The sequence below is a fragment of the Molothrus ater genome, chromosome 4 (genome assembly GCF_012460135.2).
Source record: "Molothrus ater isolate BHLD 08-10-18 breed brown headed cowbird chromosome 4, BPBGC_Mater_1.1, whole genome shotgun sequence".
Lineage (NCBI taxonomy): Eukaryota > Metazoa > Chordata > Aves > Passeriformes > Icteridae > Molothrus > Molothrus ater.
Genome location: NC_050481.2, coordinates 47,026,275 through 47,043,353, shown reverse-complemented (window position 1 = coordinate 47,043,353; position 17,079 = coordinate 47,026,275). Strand labels below are relative to the sequence as shown.

The 17,079-nt window shown below is 38.9% G+C and overlaps 1 protein-coding gene across 1 annotated transcript in view; it reads right to left on the bottom strand.

Moving 5' to 3' along the window:
* Positions 1 to 720: 720 nt before the first annotated feature.
* CORIN (corin, serine peptidase) overlaps positions 721 to 17,079 on the bottom strand; it is a 111,423-nt gene continuing 95,064 nt past the window's right edge. The window contains exons 17-22 of the mRNA XM_036382834.1: positions 15,551 to 15,673; positions 12,722 to 12,771; positions 11,086 to 11,260; positions 7,135 to 7,406; positions 5,462 to 5,595; positions 721 to 5,006 (exon numbers count right to left, since the gene is read on the bottom strand). Coding sequence (XP_036238727.1) covers positions 4,824 to 5,006; positions 5,462 to 5,595; positions 7,135 to 7,406; positions 11,086 to 11,260; positions 12,722 to 12,771; positions 15,551 to 15,673 — 937 coding nt within the window. The 3' untranslated portion in view covers positions 721 to 4,823. The remainder of the gene's footprint in view (positions 5,007 to 5,461; positions 5,596 to 7,134; positions 7,407 to 11,085; positions 11,261 to 12,721; positions 12,772 to 15,550; positions 15,674 to 17,079) is intronic.

The window sequence follows — 17,079 nt, the reverse complement described above, 5'->3', positions numbered from 1 at the left end:
GCCTCTGCTGCAGAAGCAGAACCTACCAGCAGATTTGACAGGTAGATGATCATTTACTGTCAGGAGTTTGCATTTTTTTATACAAAAGCTGTAAGTAAGATCTTCCAAAACCTTCTGACTAAGCCACGGCATCAAAATAGACATGAAGAAACATGAGTTGGAGTCATCTGTTAGACCCGGGACCAGCTCCATGATGGACATTTAAATTGCTATTATGTGACTCTTTACAAGCCTCAGCACTCCATTACTCACAGCTTAGTGCAGTGAGGCTTTCAGGACACCGTTCCTCTCTGCTGAGATTGTAAATGCTTTTGTACCACCTGAAGTAGTGAAAAGTAACACACACGTGTGTGTGTGTCTGTATTGCATATTGGTACTCCATATTGCTTAAAACTGCCCTCTACAGTCTGTATGTTATTAGAGGATTTCAACAAGCAGTCTGGGTCATAACATAATTATCTGTTGGGTAAAACTTGCTTTGGGGGTTGGGTTGGGTTTTTTTTTTGTTTGACTGTTAGGTTTTTTTGGTGTGGTGGTTGGGTTTGTTGGGTTTTTTTGTGGTGGACAAACAGAAGAAATAGCTGAAGGCATTTGCTGTGATTACTTGCTGTCTTTTATTGAAAGGGAGATGAGGGTCATGAGTCTTTAAGAAGAGCTTTAAAATACTAATTGGCCATAACTAAAGTGAATGAGGGTGGAAACGCATTGTGCTCCCTGTGCTTCTCAACAGTTCAATGTTCCCTTTATTATTTTTTTTTAGCACTGAAAACATCACAATCACCTGCTTGCTTCTCCACTTAGGCACAGCATGATCTGACTTTTCCATTTTGAAAATAAGCTTTTTAAGAGCATCTCACAGGTGCCTTCCACATGTCATGAAAGGAAGCACAGCATTTACACTTCTTTAATATGAAAACAAACCAAAGGAACCACCTTCAACTGCCCCAAACTTTGCAGCTACATCTAGAACAGCCTTAACTCTGATTTTGATGTGCCGTATTTGACTTACAGAAGAAAGTACATGTTTTAAATTTTTTTCTTTCTCAGCGACCACACCTGTGCTAAAGATTTGTGGGTGGCAGTCAGCCACAGCCTTTGCTGAGTATTTTGGCAGCACAGTGAGCTTGGGTCTGTACCTGGGGCACAGTCTGAGCTGATGTTTAGCCTGAGCTGTTTTTTCCACAGCCCCACTGGCCACAGCACAAGGCTGAGGACTGGCTGAGGACCAGCTAAAGCAGAGAACCCACTGCTCCCACCAGCCCTGGCTCTTGGCAAAGGCTACTGGGCAACTTCCAAATGTGACTGTCTTAACAATGTTTCCGTAGCTGAATTTCAATGTGAATTTTGTATTATTTGTTATTATGTTACTCTTGCCCTCATGGTCCTGGCTTCCTTATTGCAGTGGAAAGGTAAATTTTAACAGTTTTAAGCTTCTGTCTGCTTATTATTTTGATTTCAGCATGTGTACCATGTTGTTGAAATTCTGTGTACAACTTATAAGAGATTTTTTTATTTAAAACTAATTGCATTCCAGAGCAAAATTATAGAACAAAATGTGCTCAGATTGCAGATTTGATTGCAGCTTTAATTTTTCAGATTTCTAAGTTCAGAGTAGTTGTCAGCAGCAGTATTCCTAGTAATATTCTGTATTAGAAGCATACACACAGAAAGAACTAAAAGTTGCACAGTGGTAGTAGTGCCAGAATCTCCACAAGTACTGCAGTACTAACAGGGCTGCAAAAAAGGTCAGCTAAGGATTCAAAAATGCCTTTTGAAGGCTATTTTTGGCATTATTGCTAAAGTTATAACTTGTTACCTCCGTATGATTGTTTAGTCTCTCTAAAGATTAAAACATGTTCAACAGAAGCTATTTGGAAAAGGATTGTAAATTTTTATTAGTACAACTAGAAAGAAACATGTTGGCTTGACTGAGAGTGACATTGCTTCCATCTGGAGATACAGCTGTGGTAGAAGCAAAACCAACAAATGTTACCTTACAATGAGGCTACACTGTGAGACAAACAGCGTAACTGTGATCGCAGCCATTGTGTCAGCACACAGGAAAAGGCTTGATACAGTGGAAGGAGGAGCATGTTTGCCTATTTCATGTGCACACATAAAAAACCCCTGTATAAAAATACATCTATAAAATTACAAATTTCCTCTTTAAATGGAATGTTGTGTCAGACACAGTCATGGGAAAGGGTAAGACCCAAGTGCTCCCTCCTAGAGCCATCTGGGATGGGGTTCAGCCTGGAATTTCTTCAGACTGATCCCACATAGGACAGGCCTGGACCTTATGTTTAAGCAAGCCTATACTTCATTTCCTGGGAGGGACTGCTTGGAAACTGGTGGTAGGTAAAATCCAGGTAATTAAAATGTGTAGTTACATGTTATCATTTGGTAATGCTAATATCTACATGAATGACTTTATGTACTCTTGCACTTTACAAAATGCAAAGCTGCTAACCACAGACCATATCTGGTGGTGAGAAGCCAGGCTGGGTTGCTTATTCTGGAGCAGCACCTCTTTGGAAAACACACCTGGCCAGAACCTGTCTGACACCAGCCAGCTGGCTCTAACAACCACTGGGCCACCCACACCTCAGGGAACTCTTGAGCCAGCTCCAGGACTCAGAGCTTTTCTGCCCTACAGCCACAGAGATCCCAGCCCCAGAGGAAAGCTGAATGAGGACTGAGAGCTCCAGCCTCCATATCCTTGAGGCAAGGACATCAATAACCTGCTTCAGCTGTAATCTACTTGCACTAAATAAACATGGTCACAGCTGCCTTCTCTCATTTATAGCTGGGGCAAGAGGAGTATTTTAAGTGTTATATCCTTAAGATACTAAAAGTAAAAAACCCCAACAATCAAACCTAGAAAAGCCTCAAAGAGTTTTCTTCTGAGCATGAAACAGTGACTGAGTAATCACTTAAATAGTTTCAGAATCCATAACATAAATATTGAGTATTTATTAATATTCATGTCTACAGCACAGTCTAGTGTGACTAATGTTCTAATGTTAGCAATGTTTAAGGAGAAGATACGGAAATAAGAAATAAACCTTCACAAAAGCAGTAGAGCTCTGGAGATGAGTTGCAACATGATTCATAGTACCTGAAATGTCCATGTGTTAGGTCTTTTTTATGCATGTTTTCACATGCAGCAGTCATGCTATTGACAAGGCCCTGCCGTGCTGTCGTGGGGCCATGCCAGAGGTAGCAGAGAGGATTATTATGAGCCTTAGGCTGGATTCACAGGGGACTAGGCACAGCACTGAAAACACAAATTTTAAATGCATTGTTCCCCAGTGGAATTTGTCCTGTAGTCCTCAGATTCCTGACTTGTCCTATTGTGGCCTCCTAAAAGCTGATAGCTGTGCAGGACATCATCTACAGCAGTTGATAGGACATACTTCCCCTCTAGCACCATAAAAAGGTGCCAAGCTCCATCATAATCTCTTTCAACCAGATTCTCTTGGACTTGAGTTAAGGCTCAGTGTCTTACTACTGCACAGAGCACTCTACATCTGACTACCAAGCACTTGAGCTGGGCTCCTTGAGCCTTTGCTGGTGAAGCTGTTGTACTTTGCTTCTGGTATTTCTAATACTCATTTCAACAGAAGCTGGAATCCCAAGTCTTCTATCAAACTCTTTCTTGCTTTTTTTCCTTTTCCCAAAAGTTTTATCTTGCTAGTCAAAATTAAACTTGAAATGCAAGGTACAAGAAGAGACCTATAAAAATTACCCAGTTCCCCAATATTGTGACGGTGCCCACACTGCATCTATTGCATTTTAAATCTGCATTTTCCATGTCTCACAAGATGTCCAAACTAGCTGCCTCTAGGAGGGAAAACCATTTCAGTGGTATTGCCAACCCTCTTAGGTTTTTAGAGGGCTGAAGAGTGCATGCTTTGTATGCTGAACACATTATACAGTGTGAGGAGGAAAGCCAGTGGGGCACAGGTTTGATAAATGCACTGATCAGTGTAGTGCTGCTGAGACATGGGTGTTTCCTAGACATATTAGGACATTGGAAGCTTCAGAAGATTAAGTGCTAGAGGCTGTCCACAAAGAGTCTGAACAATAAAGTTTTGGTCTCTAGTGCTTCTACTGGTTCCTGCATCACCCCAGAGAGATGCCCAGTCTGGCTCTGGGAACAGAAACTGGAATCAGGAGAGTACAGGGGTATGCCTATGCAAATGAACCACCCTGAGGGACAAAATGCACTAGCTCAGGCATACCAGGAGCATATGGCTACATACCTTTGGAGACCTGCATGTGTGCTTTGATGTGTCCTGTGCCACATGGATGTACAAACCCATCAATCTCTTCCACACCCTCCAGCATGTGGTATGGCCCTGTCGAGAGTTGTCCTTGTGAATGTACGTCCCGCAGGGCCACATGAATGCACAAAGTTCCTTCCTCATCACAAGAAATGAGTGAAAATGCATGTGCTACTAACTGAATAGTATTAAAATAGGTTATTTTAAAAAGTTCTTCTAGTCTGTGCTACTGCTTAGTTTTAATAGCTGAAAGGCAGAAAGTGGTTGATTCTTTTCTTTTAAGCTTTTTGCAGTGTTTAGAATAGCACCACAACACAGTTAAAAGAAAAGTCAAAAGGATTATTAATTCTACCACAAAGTATATTCATGAGCAGAGGATTTACCAGTAACATACACTGCATATTCCATAGCTCCACAACAAGAATAGATAGAGCTTGAAACTTCTTTTCACAGAGTTTCTGGACTGCAAAACCTTCAGTGTTGAAGGGCTGATTCCTTTTTTCTTTTGTCTGTCAGCACAATTCTTACCATCTGGAGTTAGTTTAGCAGAAAGGTGTGGATATACATTTGTCTTTCAATCCACTCAATAAAATGTGACACATTACTGTAAACTCCAGGTCCCAAAACCTTGGAAAAGCAGACAGAGCCCCAAGATGTTAAACCAAACAGAGTCCAGCGCCCGGCAGTATGCTCACACACAAGTGGTCCTCCACTGTCACCCTGCAACAGGAAAGTTAAAATCAGCCTATTACACACATGGTCAGCACTCATCATTAAAGCTGTATCACATTTCCCACAGCCATTTGCCTTTAGCAAATAACTCAGCTGTAAAAACCTGCTGAACTGTGTAGCCACATGCAGCATTACTAGTATTTATTACCCATTACAGTTGTACAAAAAATAACCTGCAAAAGGCTCATAAAAATTAAAAATTTAACTAATAAGGATAAACCCTAGAGTCTTCAAGCAGCATTTCACCAGCATGAAGATAAGTTCTTTACACCAATATTAACAATAATAGTAATGATAGAAGTTGGGTTCAAGTATATAAATAGACAGCTGTCATTCCTAGAATACATAAAGTATGCTACACCTAATTAACATCACAGTATTTTTATTTCTAAAAGCAATTTTGTTTCTGGAAACTTCCTGTTTCTCCTTACAGAGAAGCCTACCATGCAAGAGTCCACAGTGCCAGATTCGTAGCCTGCACACAGCATCCTGCTGGTGATGATTTTCATGTCAAAATATGACTGGCATTGTTCTAAGGAAATTATGCGAACCTCTCCTTCTTGAAGCTTGAAAGGCACTGTAAAACAGAATTAGGTGTTTACTATACACAAATTCACAAATACTTACCTATTATGACTTCATGAGGTATGACAAACATTTCCACTGGGATACATTATAAATATTGCTCTCTATATATGTATTAAATGTAAGGAGCACTATGTGTTGCATTCTGGAGAAGGACTAAGCACACAAGGACTGGTGTGACATTTGCTGTTTATTGAGCATTCACACCTTGACGTGCTGCAATTTGTGACTTTTAAGATGGGGGCAGTAGTGGCTGGAAAATAGTAATGTGAGAGAAGTGGACAATAGGTTTGATTCATTGTTCCAGGGTAGGACCTCCCTGTTTCTTGGTGTCTGTCATGGTAAAACTTGGTAATAATCAGAACTATTTTGGCTATGTTTGGGTAAATTTGACTTACAGAATGTACCAGGAAATGAGGATTTGAACCTAATGAAATTATTGTAATATGTTCAAGAGACAATAAAAGACTTCTTCCTAGTCCAAGCAACTTAATGAGCTCAAATTATAATAAAATTTTTTCAACCTAGGATATGCAGTACTAAATGCTATGTAGCCACGGTGGGTTTTGATGCTTCCCAGCATAAAACCTTTAAAATCAACTCTGACCACATTAGAGAACAAAAATCCATTTACCAATCTGCAAAAGAACCTGTCAGAGTTTTTCTCCTGACATCATATAGAGATATTTTAGATGGGTAGAGATGCCAGTAAACAGCTTACCATTTACATATCCAATTTAATTTTTACCTCATCTAAACCAGCCACTACAACTGAAGTTCCACTGAAGCAATACAGAAGGAAAGATTTCCTTACCCAGCGTATGGAAAAGCCATCCCTAGTAATTACTGTAATAATAGCAAAGGCAGAAACACAATGGCTAGTGCACTAAAAGTGTTGGGGCCAGACTAATTTGCATACTATTCATGCAGAATTATTTTGCCTGACCAAAGATTTACGTAACACAACAGTTCTTGTCAAGGATTGTGGCAGCCCCAAAACAAGAAAACACACTAACCTTCTGGTCAGAGGTACAAAAACAACACTTGTGACTGTGGAATAAATTGTCTCACAAGTATGAAATGAGTCATGCCCCTGTTCATCCAGACTCTATGCCAGTGCTTCCAGTGTCCCCAGCTTTCTCTGAACTAAGAGGGTTTCTGAAGAGGTGCTACCTTTGCAATACTGTTCTGACTGCAACTTAGATGGGTAAAATCATAACTAATGTGGGGGACTTTCTTGATAGAAGTTTCCAGATCCTCAATATTTTTAAAAATCAAGTCAGTGTCTAAGTAAGTATTAAGGAGCATAAATTGAGGCTGCTGCTTGAAAAAGCGACGCTATATTCACAGCTTGATCCCTTCAAGAGTAGTTACACTTCCCCGTTATTTACTAAGATCCACTAATAGTATAAATGGATAAAAGTTTGTAACATTATCACTTATTGGATTAACTCAGTAGAAGCTTCACATGTTTTTCAAAAGTCACTGAAATACTCTTACTTTTCAAAAGTCACAGAAAGACTGAGCTTACTTTTGTTGCCCATGTGTCCCCAGCCCGTGATGTAGCAGTAGGTGTCTGGCTGAACCAACTGGTTCTTGCTGGGCAAGCAGACGGGTCTTACATAGCTTGTCTCGTTGATGTCCTCATCAAGTTCCACAATGCTGATATCATAGTCTACAACTGCTCTGTTGTAGCGTGGATGGAGGATGATGGTCCTCACTAGTCGGGTCTGCATGAAACTTGATGGATGATCAAGATTGTTAATCCCAAACACTACTTTCCATACAGCTGCACTTTCTCTCCTTTGTAAAAAAAAAAAAAAAAAAAGAAAAAAAAAAGAGAAATTTCAGTCAAGGTTTTTCTTTTAAGCTAAAATACCCAAGATATTTTTTCTCCCTTTTTGTACACTGCACTTTGCAAAGCATGCAAATACTACAAGAAGAAAACAGATATTTATGCATTATTCCTTACAGCAAAGATCTGAGCAACAGAATTCAATGCTTTTCATTTCCCTCCTGCTTGTAATCAAACACATTAAAGCTCACTCCATCAGAAGATATGTAACCATGTATTAGTTGCTGTATTAAAGGCTGTCAAAGTCATCCCTTGGAACCTTCCCAGCATTAGTTGCTCACACGCTCACTGGTGGGCACATACAGATTTTGCTGGGGTGAGAATATTGTTCAGCAGTCTGCTGCTGACAGCAGTTAAGCCTCACTGAAAACCCTAAGGAGTCTCAAATAAGCAATTTTATTGTGTAAATTAAATATTTTACGATAGCCATGGGAAAAATCCCTTATTTATTCAGCATTCAGTCTGTGCCACGTATACTTTATATGCCTAAGATCAAAGGTTACTTTGACTCTTAAATTTTTTCGAGACTTTTCTGGCAAACATACAAGACCACAAAGCAATGACACACATGATACAGGGGGGAACACTGAACTATTGTTAGTTGAGACACATCAGAAAAACCTAAATTTTATGGAAGGCTTCCAGGCTGTAATCTCTCAGTCCTAACTGGTCACAGGATTAGTTGTGGGTTCTTTGTGGTTTCTAATTAGCCTGTGATGCTAAAAGCTCTCCAAAAAGTCACCTTTTTTCACAACTGCTGAAAGACAACTCATGTAGCTAAGCACCTTTGACAGGACTGAAGCTTATTCAAAGCAGTGCAAGTAAAAGCATGCAAAATTTCAGCTTTTTCATAGTGCTCAAGAGGATTTTAATTCCTGTAATTTGTAAAGAGATTCAGTTGCTAAATCAAGACTAAATTCATCTTAAGAGTTAGATGAACACTCTGGCATTTAAGACCGTAATGATCATTTTAGCATCATGTTCAATTTGTGAGCTGCTCCATAAAGTTACAGAAATGAAGTACTGAGAATATTTATATACTATTGTGTTTATGACCATTGTAAAGTAGCATTGCCTAGAGAAATAAGTAGTCAGCCAGAATGCATTGTCCTACACATTAAAAAAAAAATCTCTAAATGTTTTGGTTACTTTAATGTAATGCATTTCAAAGTGATCTTGACAAAACTCAAGGGGGACTATAATAAGAAAACTTGCAAACAACAAAATGTTAATGCAGCCCTTTCTATTTATGCCCTCTACAAGTATTCATGGCTATTTGTATTGTTTTTATATGGTCCTTTGTATTCCAAACTTCACATGAGTTTCACAAAATGGAGCATTTTGTATGAAGGACCAGAACACTTTAAAATCTCTTTATATTGTTCTATTATCTGGTTGGTTTGGGAAATTTTTAAAATACTTTATGTAAAAAAAAATTGTGAAAAAGAATAGTCTTGCTGATGATACATTAAGCTTACAAAAAAAAAGTTCTTACAAATGAAGAATTTCAAGATTTCAGGTTTCTGGGTACATCCTCCCCAGTCTATTCAGAAAGGCAGAAGAGAAAACAGTTCATATAACTTCTCAGTCAATTATTAGACCAGAATATCTTAGTACTTTAAGGTCTTTAGAATATAAATGAGAAAGAAGTTATACTCTTAACTCACAGGGATATTATCCAGCTCTACATAAGGAGTAAATGAACAGCTCAAAAATGTAGTGGCACTTTTTCTGCATTTGACAAAACTGGGAGAATTTTTACTTCATAATGTGACAGTTGCTTTGCTTATCTTTCAGTAATGAGAGGAATCTTATCCAGGAAATTCAATAGCAGTCCAATATTGCTGAAGAATCAACCTCTGTCCCACCTTTATTTTAGATCACCAGAAAGTGTTCTTCCAAAGGATAGGAAATATTCCAGGAGTATATTTAAAAATAGATGGAGAAGGAAGAGAAATTCCTTCTGGACCCAAAATCTGATAAAATACAGTACTCTTTTTTGTATTATACAGGTTTAGCAAACTGTTAGTTTAGAAGGACAAACACCAAAGAACTTAGTTTTTCAGAAATAAAAAGACAAAATTTTTACTGAAAAAGTGAATGACTAACACTATAAAGAAATATCGGTTCAAGAGAATCTTGCTTAACATAGAATTTCTGCTGCCTTAAACATAAAGAAAGTGCTTTGTGCAGTTTAAAATAATTTCCAGTGAGCAAGCAACAGTTTAAAGCAGGATTAAGTAACTATATGCCAAAGAAGTACTTGCTAACTACAGCAGAAAACACTTGTTTAAATTTTCTTTAGAAACCGAATTAAAAAACTTTGGTACATGATGAAATAAATCAGGTAATAAAGCTCCCTCTGAAATCTGTGGTTCATCAAAAGGAAATATTGGTTAGCACCAAAAAGTTGGCAATGATCAAAACAATTGCTAAGACATGTAAACACGCTCTGCACTCCAGACTGTCCTTGCACCGTGGCCTCTGATACCAGGAGGCACTCAGCTGTTAATACTGACTTGTTAATTATTGCAATCCTAATAAAAGAGTGGGCTGTATAAAAACGAAAGGCAGTGATTTCAATATGTCATTTGCACTGTGAGTAAATACTCAGTTTTTCTTTTTACCAGTGGCCACAGCATTTTTTCAGGGTCTTTTCTACTCTGGTACAGAGGATGATTTTTAAACTCATGGCAGTTGTATGACAGCCATAGAATTAGTGCTTTGGTCTTCTTCCTTTTCCTGTTTCCTGCTGAAAGTCAGGGCATCTTTATTTAGCTTTCATCAGTAGAGATGCCAGCAGAGAATAATAAAACATGTGAAAACGTAAGCTGATGCTGGTTTGTACCTTTCACCTTCTTTTTTAGTCTCCTAAAACCAGGTCTCTGTGACTGGCTGTTCTGCAAAGGTCTTCACCTACACCCCATGTGTTTGCTAGAGGAAGAACTTGTAAATTCACATGTGCAATATGTGAAAAACGCTAATCACTTGTTTTTAAAATTTTAAAAGTTTAATAGTAATAAAATGCTTATAAAAATAGTAATACAATTACCGTAATAATAATTTGGACAAATTGAATTAGGACAATATGAGGCAATAGAAGCAAAGAGTTATGGACGTCTGGGTACCTTTCTCTGGGCAGCATAAGCACGAAAAAGGACACACGTTAACAGAGGATTAACTCTTAAAAACAGTAACTTGTTGCATATTCATACATTTCATACATAATGCATAAATTCTATTCAAGTACAGGATTCTGTCTGGTCATCATCAACTTCTTCTTCATAATCTTAACAACGTTGTTCTGCCTGAGCAAGGCAAGAAGAAGTTTGTTTCTCCTGATAATGGAGGAATAAATTCTCTTTCTCTGAAAGATTTATGTGTCTTGTAACTGCTATCTCTGTGCAAGTCTTTTCTTTTAGAAGAAGTATCTTACATAGCATAGTTTCTATTTTAACATTGTTTTATAACCTAAATTATACTTAACACACTACTTAAGAAAATGAATTCAGCTTTACCTTCTAACCCAACACATATAACATTCATTTTAATATTTGCGAAAAGCCAATCATCAAGTACGCATTTTTCACACAATATATGAGCAGTGAAATGCCTGGGCGCTCTCACCCCTCGAAGCAGTGAGCGACGGTCAGGACCCATCTGGTGGCGATGAGCACACAGCCGCAGACGTGCCCGCTGGGCTCGCTCTGCAGGGAGCACTGCCAGGGCCAGCGCCCCGGCCGGCTCGTCCGGCCCCCCAGGATCCTCTTGCTCATGCGGGCGGCGGGGCGGCGGCCGCAGTCTGCGGGGACAGCAGCGTTAGTGGCACCGCGCTGGGCACGGCGCCCTGGCACAGCCCTGAAACCACCTCACTTACTGCATCGTTCAGAGTAACCACCAACCAGGGCAAATCACCAAACCAAAGCGTCTGACACACAGCTGTATCAAACACTGAGACGCTTTTTGCATCCCTTTGGATCAAAAGATTTGCTCTCCAGCTATTAATTTTGCCTGAAATATTAACCACGCCAAGTTTGGAATCTTGGCTTCCTTTCACTCCAATTTCCTCATGTTTTTTTTTCCTTCTAGCTAGTAACATGTTTGGCCTACTTCATATTATCCAGAAGAATTGCTTCTGGAAAATCTGCTCAGCTAATAGTAAGGTTTTTTCAAGTCAGTGTGAGGTTATGCTGTTTACTCAGCTACACAGCAGAAAACTCACTTTGCCTGCAGAAATTACTAAGGGAGAATATTTGAAGATCTGAAGACATTCTAGTACTCTGTCCATTACACTTTACAAGCCACTTCCACTAGAAATTACACCAGGCTACCACCTGCCAGTTACTACTCTAAAATAATCCTTCACTTTTGCTTCACTTTCTTTTCTGGATTTGAAAGATGCCAGGCTTGTTATTTATTCTGTTTATACTCAGTCTAATTTAGAGAACAAAGAACACCACCAGTTTCTGCAACTAGCATCCCAAGGGAGGATATGCTGCCATTGCATGTATCTGGGAATTTAGTGCTGAAGAAATAAACTGGAGCAATGGTTTTTTGTACCTTATAATCCCTACTGTGTTCATTTAACTTCATAGAGTAAGCAGCATATGTCAGAACAAAATACTTACAACGAGATTTTTGAAAGCTCCTTTGAGCTTCTGCCTTTCTCTGACAAGTAGCAAATGTTTTGATTAGTTTCCCAAATTTAGCTCCTGTCTTGTAATTCCTTTTCCCTGACTCAAGCTACTTCATAGTTCAAGTGTTCTTTAGCAAAGCTCTTCTTGTCTGTAGAACATGGTTTCATCAGAGATGAAGAATTTCTGCATTTTCAAACCACTTAAAACTGCACAACCTGCTGTGCCAACAGACTTCGTTCATAACTTTCTACTTCAGGTTCTTCTGTCCTCCTGAACTTAACAAACAGATCAAGGCTTCAGCTCCCAGGCAGACACTCTGCTAACCACTATGGTGGTTAAGGATTTTTTCAGCAGGAAGTTTTATCAAATTTCTTTCTGAAACCTAACTGCTGACAGAATTGCTTTTGTGGTGTCAGGAATGGCTACCTTAACACACAGCATCCTAGTCAAAATATAAGAAAAGCTGATGACACTGAGTAAGTAGGGAAAAATAAACCCAGTGCAAAATTAGATGTTGCAGAGGTCTAGTAAAAGTTTCAGAATGAATCCACACTAAACATATGCATTTTTTAAAGTGATTTAACACATTTTGAAAAATATCTGTTTTATAAGAACTTCTCTCTTACCTTCTTTAGTGCAAAAGAGAGCCACTTTGCTTCTGCTTTGACATGTCTGTCTAAATATTGAAACAAAACATGGTAGAAATCTCATTAATTGATTCGTTTTGGTAATTTGAAAATCAGCACAGGTATTGTATTTATTTCTGTAATCCAGCTGTTAAAAATTCCCTCAAACTGTAAAAAGACACTCAAGGATCTTCTAATGCCAGATCATCCATGGCTTCCAGCATCTGCCTGAAGATAATTCAAAATATTAGTTCAGCTTTACAATACTTTTCTTGAGTAGGTGTCATGTATTTTGCAGACTGCCTTGCTCCCTGGGCATGGATCAGCTCTGAGATCAGCTGGGATGCAGAGTCTGTCAAATTCTTATTTACAGCACCTGAAAGCACAGATTGCCAGTCTCCTCTTCCTTACACTCAAAGGACAGGATTTTCTTTGAAATGCCTTTGCTAATAGATGATCTTTCATGCCCTAAGAGTTTGGCTATTTTAAAAGAATCCAGGAAATCTGCAGAAGTAGGTATTAGAACAACAAAAACTTCTACTTTCTGTTGAATATCTTCAGATAAGAGAGGGGAGAATTGATTTTTCTGTCAAGGGAGGAGAAATCACAATTAAATCAGCAAGCACTGTCGCACAACTAGCTGATTGCCTTTTTATTTCCACAGTTTTTTCATTCCTACTGTGTACATGCTTTTCTGAGGCAGGTGCAGAGCTGAATACACAGGTCATTTCTTTGCCAGGTAATTCTTTGCAGACTTTAATCCCAGCAGGTAGGCAGTATCTGTAAAACTGCAACCACCTAAAAAGAGGCTGCATTTCATGTTAAATCATAGATACTAATGTGGGCAAAACAACAGCGTCAGCCAGCCCAACAGATTACCTTGAATCTGGAATTTAACCAAACCTTTGTCCCTTACATTGCATGTACCTCATTCATACACTGTAAAAATCAGTCTATTTGTCTTCCTGAAAACCCAGTTCAGAAAATTATTTTTTCTGGATTTTAGAATTTCAGGAAATTAAATTTTGTGCACAGTTTTGACAGGCAAAGAAAATACATGGAATATAACTTTTATATTTAGCCATGCACATGTTTTACACTTGTTTTTTTTACTTACCATTCAGCCAGCTCTAAAGAGAAAACTTTTAAGCTTTTATGTGTGCACTGCCTGCACTGTGCTGTTCCCTCCTACCAAAACTTTATGATTTAGTGGTGTCTTTGTTAGTTCTTGGCCAAGTTCCCATTAGTCCAGAAGCCTGGCAACTCCTTTACAGCATACTCCACAGCACAAACATTTTACATGCTGCAGGTGACACAGATGAATACACCCAGACTGCAGGGCTCAGGGGCACTTCCCAGTCATCTGCACTGGATGCAGCCAAAACAAAAACAGCCTCACCTTTCATGCACCCTTCCTCCTCAGCTTCTCACTTCTTCTTATCCATTTTCTGAATTCAGGGGGACTGGAAGATCTGTTTCCTACATGTATCTTTCATTTATGCTATAGATTTAACAATAATCACTACTGATGTTTTCCCTCCTTTAACATGCACTTTGGGCAAAACTAAATCTTTTGTGACTAGAATTTGTAACTCAAGAGGCTCCAGATCCATTACTTCATATGTTTTCTAGCAGACCTCTTCCAAAATGTTAAAAAGTACCTTGAAATTTCTGCTTTGCACTTTAGTGACTGAACAGAATAGGATTGTGGATCTGCCTTTGCATCGGGTCACAACCCAAGGTGTTTATTCTTGTATTACTCTGGAGAAAAGCATTTGGATACTTTTAGGCTAGAGGAAAAAGACAGTGAGAAAGGAAAATCGAAGAGTTAAAAAGACAACTTTCAAGTATCGTTTAGTAATGGCCCTTATAGATGAAAAACTATAAATTAACTTAAAGGAATGGGGAAAATACTAATGTAAAACAAAAAAGCTACACAATTGAGATGTATGAAAGCAAAATTAGGCCTTTGCAAGCACAATCTTTTTAGTATTATGCCACTAGGGAAAACTTTGAGTATAGAAAATAATGGAGCCAAGCAAAAGAAACGTAGATTTCTTCCTCAGATTTTTGTCTTCACACATATTGTATCTCTGCAGTTGCCCAAGACAATCTTTTCTTGTGAAACACAAGGATTTTCTGTGGAAGAAGAATGTTCTGAAAGCTCCTGGGCATTCAAAGGGAAACTATGAATGTGCTTTTTGAAGAATGCAGTTGCCAATGGGGATTAGGTGGCTCTCCCAGTTTTGCCCTGGATTTCTACTTCACTGGCTCTTCAAAGTCACACTTTGAATGTCTCAACCATGAGATTCTGGCTTCTCATTAATAACTATCTGTTTAGTTGGGTTAATTAAAGAATATACCATCATCTGAAGCTAGAGCTAAGGAAACCTACTGTAAGTGGCTATAGCCTCTACTGAAGGAGCTGTAGTTGCTCCAAATGAATGAATCCAGACTACTCAGGCTGCAGAGGATGCTAAGATGTGTCTGCAGATTTTGCTCCATAGCACTTGCTGGACTTTCTTGCTCAGCAGAGATTTAACCACGCTGTTTGGTCCAGGTGCTTCAAGGGCATCACCTCTGTATCACTCCAATGCTCTTATTCTACCAGAATGGGCCCCTGAGGATTCACAAAATGGTCTCAAAAGAGACTACAGTGGTTGTAGACACCAAAGTAATTGTAGAATGTATCTTAACAACTTACATGAGAATTTGCTGGGATTTATACACAGACACCATGGAAAAAAAGAGCTTACCAGAGTTTGTCATCCTGCACTGCTAAGTGACCACCCACAGCAGTGAAATAGGTCTTTTTAACCTGTTACTTACCCATTCACTAGAAGTGCATGTAAAGTGGATGCATTTTTATTCTTCCAGTCTGAGTGCAGATTCAGCCATTTTTGATCCTGCATTTGCTCACTCTCTATTACAATTTCTGTTTTGGATGGTCCTCTGAAACAAATGAAAGACATTGATAGAACTTCTGGTAGGTTTCTATGTTACAGCTATGAAGGTGAAGAGGCCCTAACGTACCTGTTTACTCTAAAGATACATGTCTGAGTGATATGGCAAAGCCAGGAGCAGCAGATACACAGTTAGGAGAATGAAATCACCCTGAGAAGCGAGGCCAGTCAACATGACTGTCACACTGTATTTCCCAACAAGAAGCAGAACTGGAATCAGGAACAGCCAAGAACCTTCTGGTGGCATTTACTGTAATGCACACATTGATACTCTTTCAACAGTTTCTTGGCCTCAAAAATGCAAAAAAAAAACAAAAAACAAAGATCTTCATATGTAAAAGAGGTAACAAAAAAAAAAATTTTCTTACATTCCTGTCACTGGAAATCCATTAAACTTTAACAGTAAAGAGCAGTCTAGGCCTTGTTAATAAGGTTTGAGAGTATCTCTAAGTCCAAGCTGCCTGCTTTGCGAAACAGAACAAATCACTGGTGACAATGTCAAACCTTCTGCAGCAACCTAACAAGTATGTGAGGGTTGGAATGGTTCACCAGGAGGTATTTTCATATATCCACTTCCTCAGTCTAGGTATTGCCTGAGAGACTCAAGAAATTGCTATTTTATTATACCTTTACTGCCAAATGGAAAAAAAAATAGAGCATTTCTAAATTACTTAACTCATCATGCAGCTTTCCAGCACAGAACCATTCATGATTAGCCATCAATCCCTGTCAATGACAAGGACTTTGAAGCTGTGCTCTCCCAAACACCAGACAAAGGCCAAATTCTAAATCCTAACTCATGGAAAAAAGAATTAGAGAATTTCAGAAAAACTGTGATGTGTCCTTAAATTAGCCTCTGAACCCAATATGTCATGATAGTACCTGGTAATGCCAGCCAGGATATCAGCTTGTCTTTAAATCCAATTCTCAATACTGATTATATTTGTTTTATAAAAAATACTTGAAGAGGAGTTAAAACATGACTGAAACAAATTTTTATCAATAGTGCTGCATGGTAAAATATGGGGAAATGGCCTTGACCTACAGCTTTGGAGACTCAGAGCACACAAAAAGGAAATACTTTTTCATTAGGAAGGTGAAGCAGCCCTGGAACAGAGAGCCCTATCCATCAAAGTTTTCAAGACTTGGCTAAACAGAGCAGTGGTTGAACTGATCCCATTTGGCAACAGGTCTGCTTCAGGTGGGAGAAAGATTAGATGTTCTCCAGATGCCTGTTACAGTGAGGATTTTATGATTCTTTTGCACAACACAAACACACTGTAGGGACCAGAGCCTATGATGAAGAGCTGAATCTTAAGGAAGGACAACAGTTACTAGATCAGACTTTTCACACACCAAAGCATATTTCAACATTACAGAAAAGTCATTGAATCA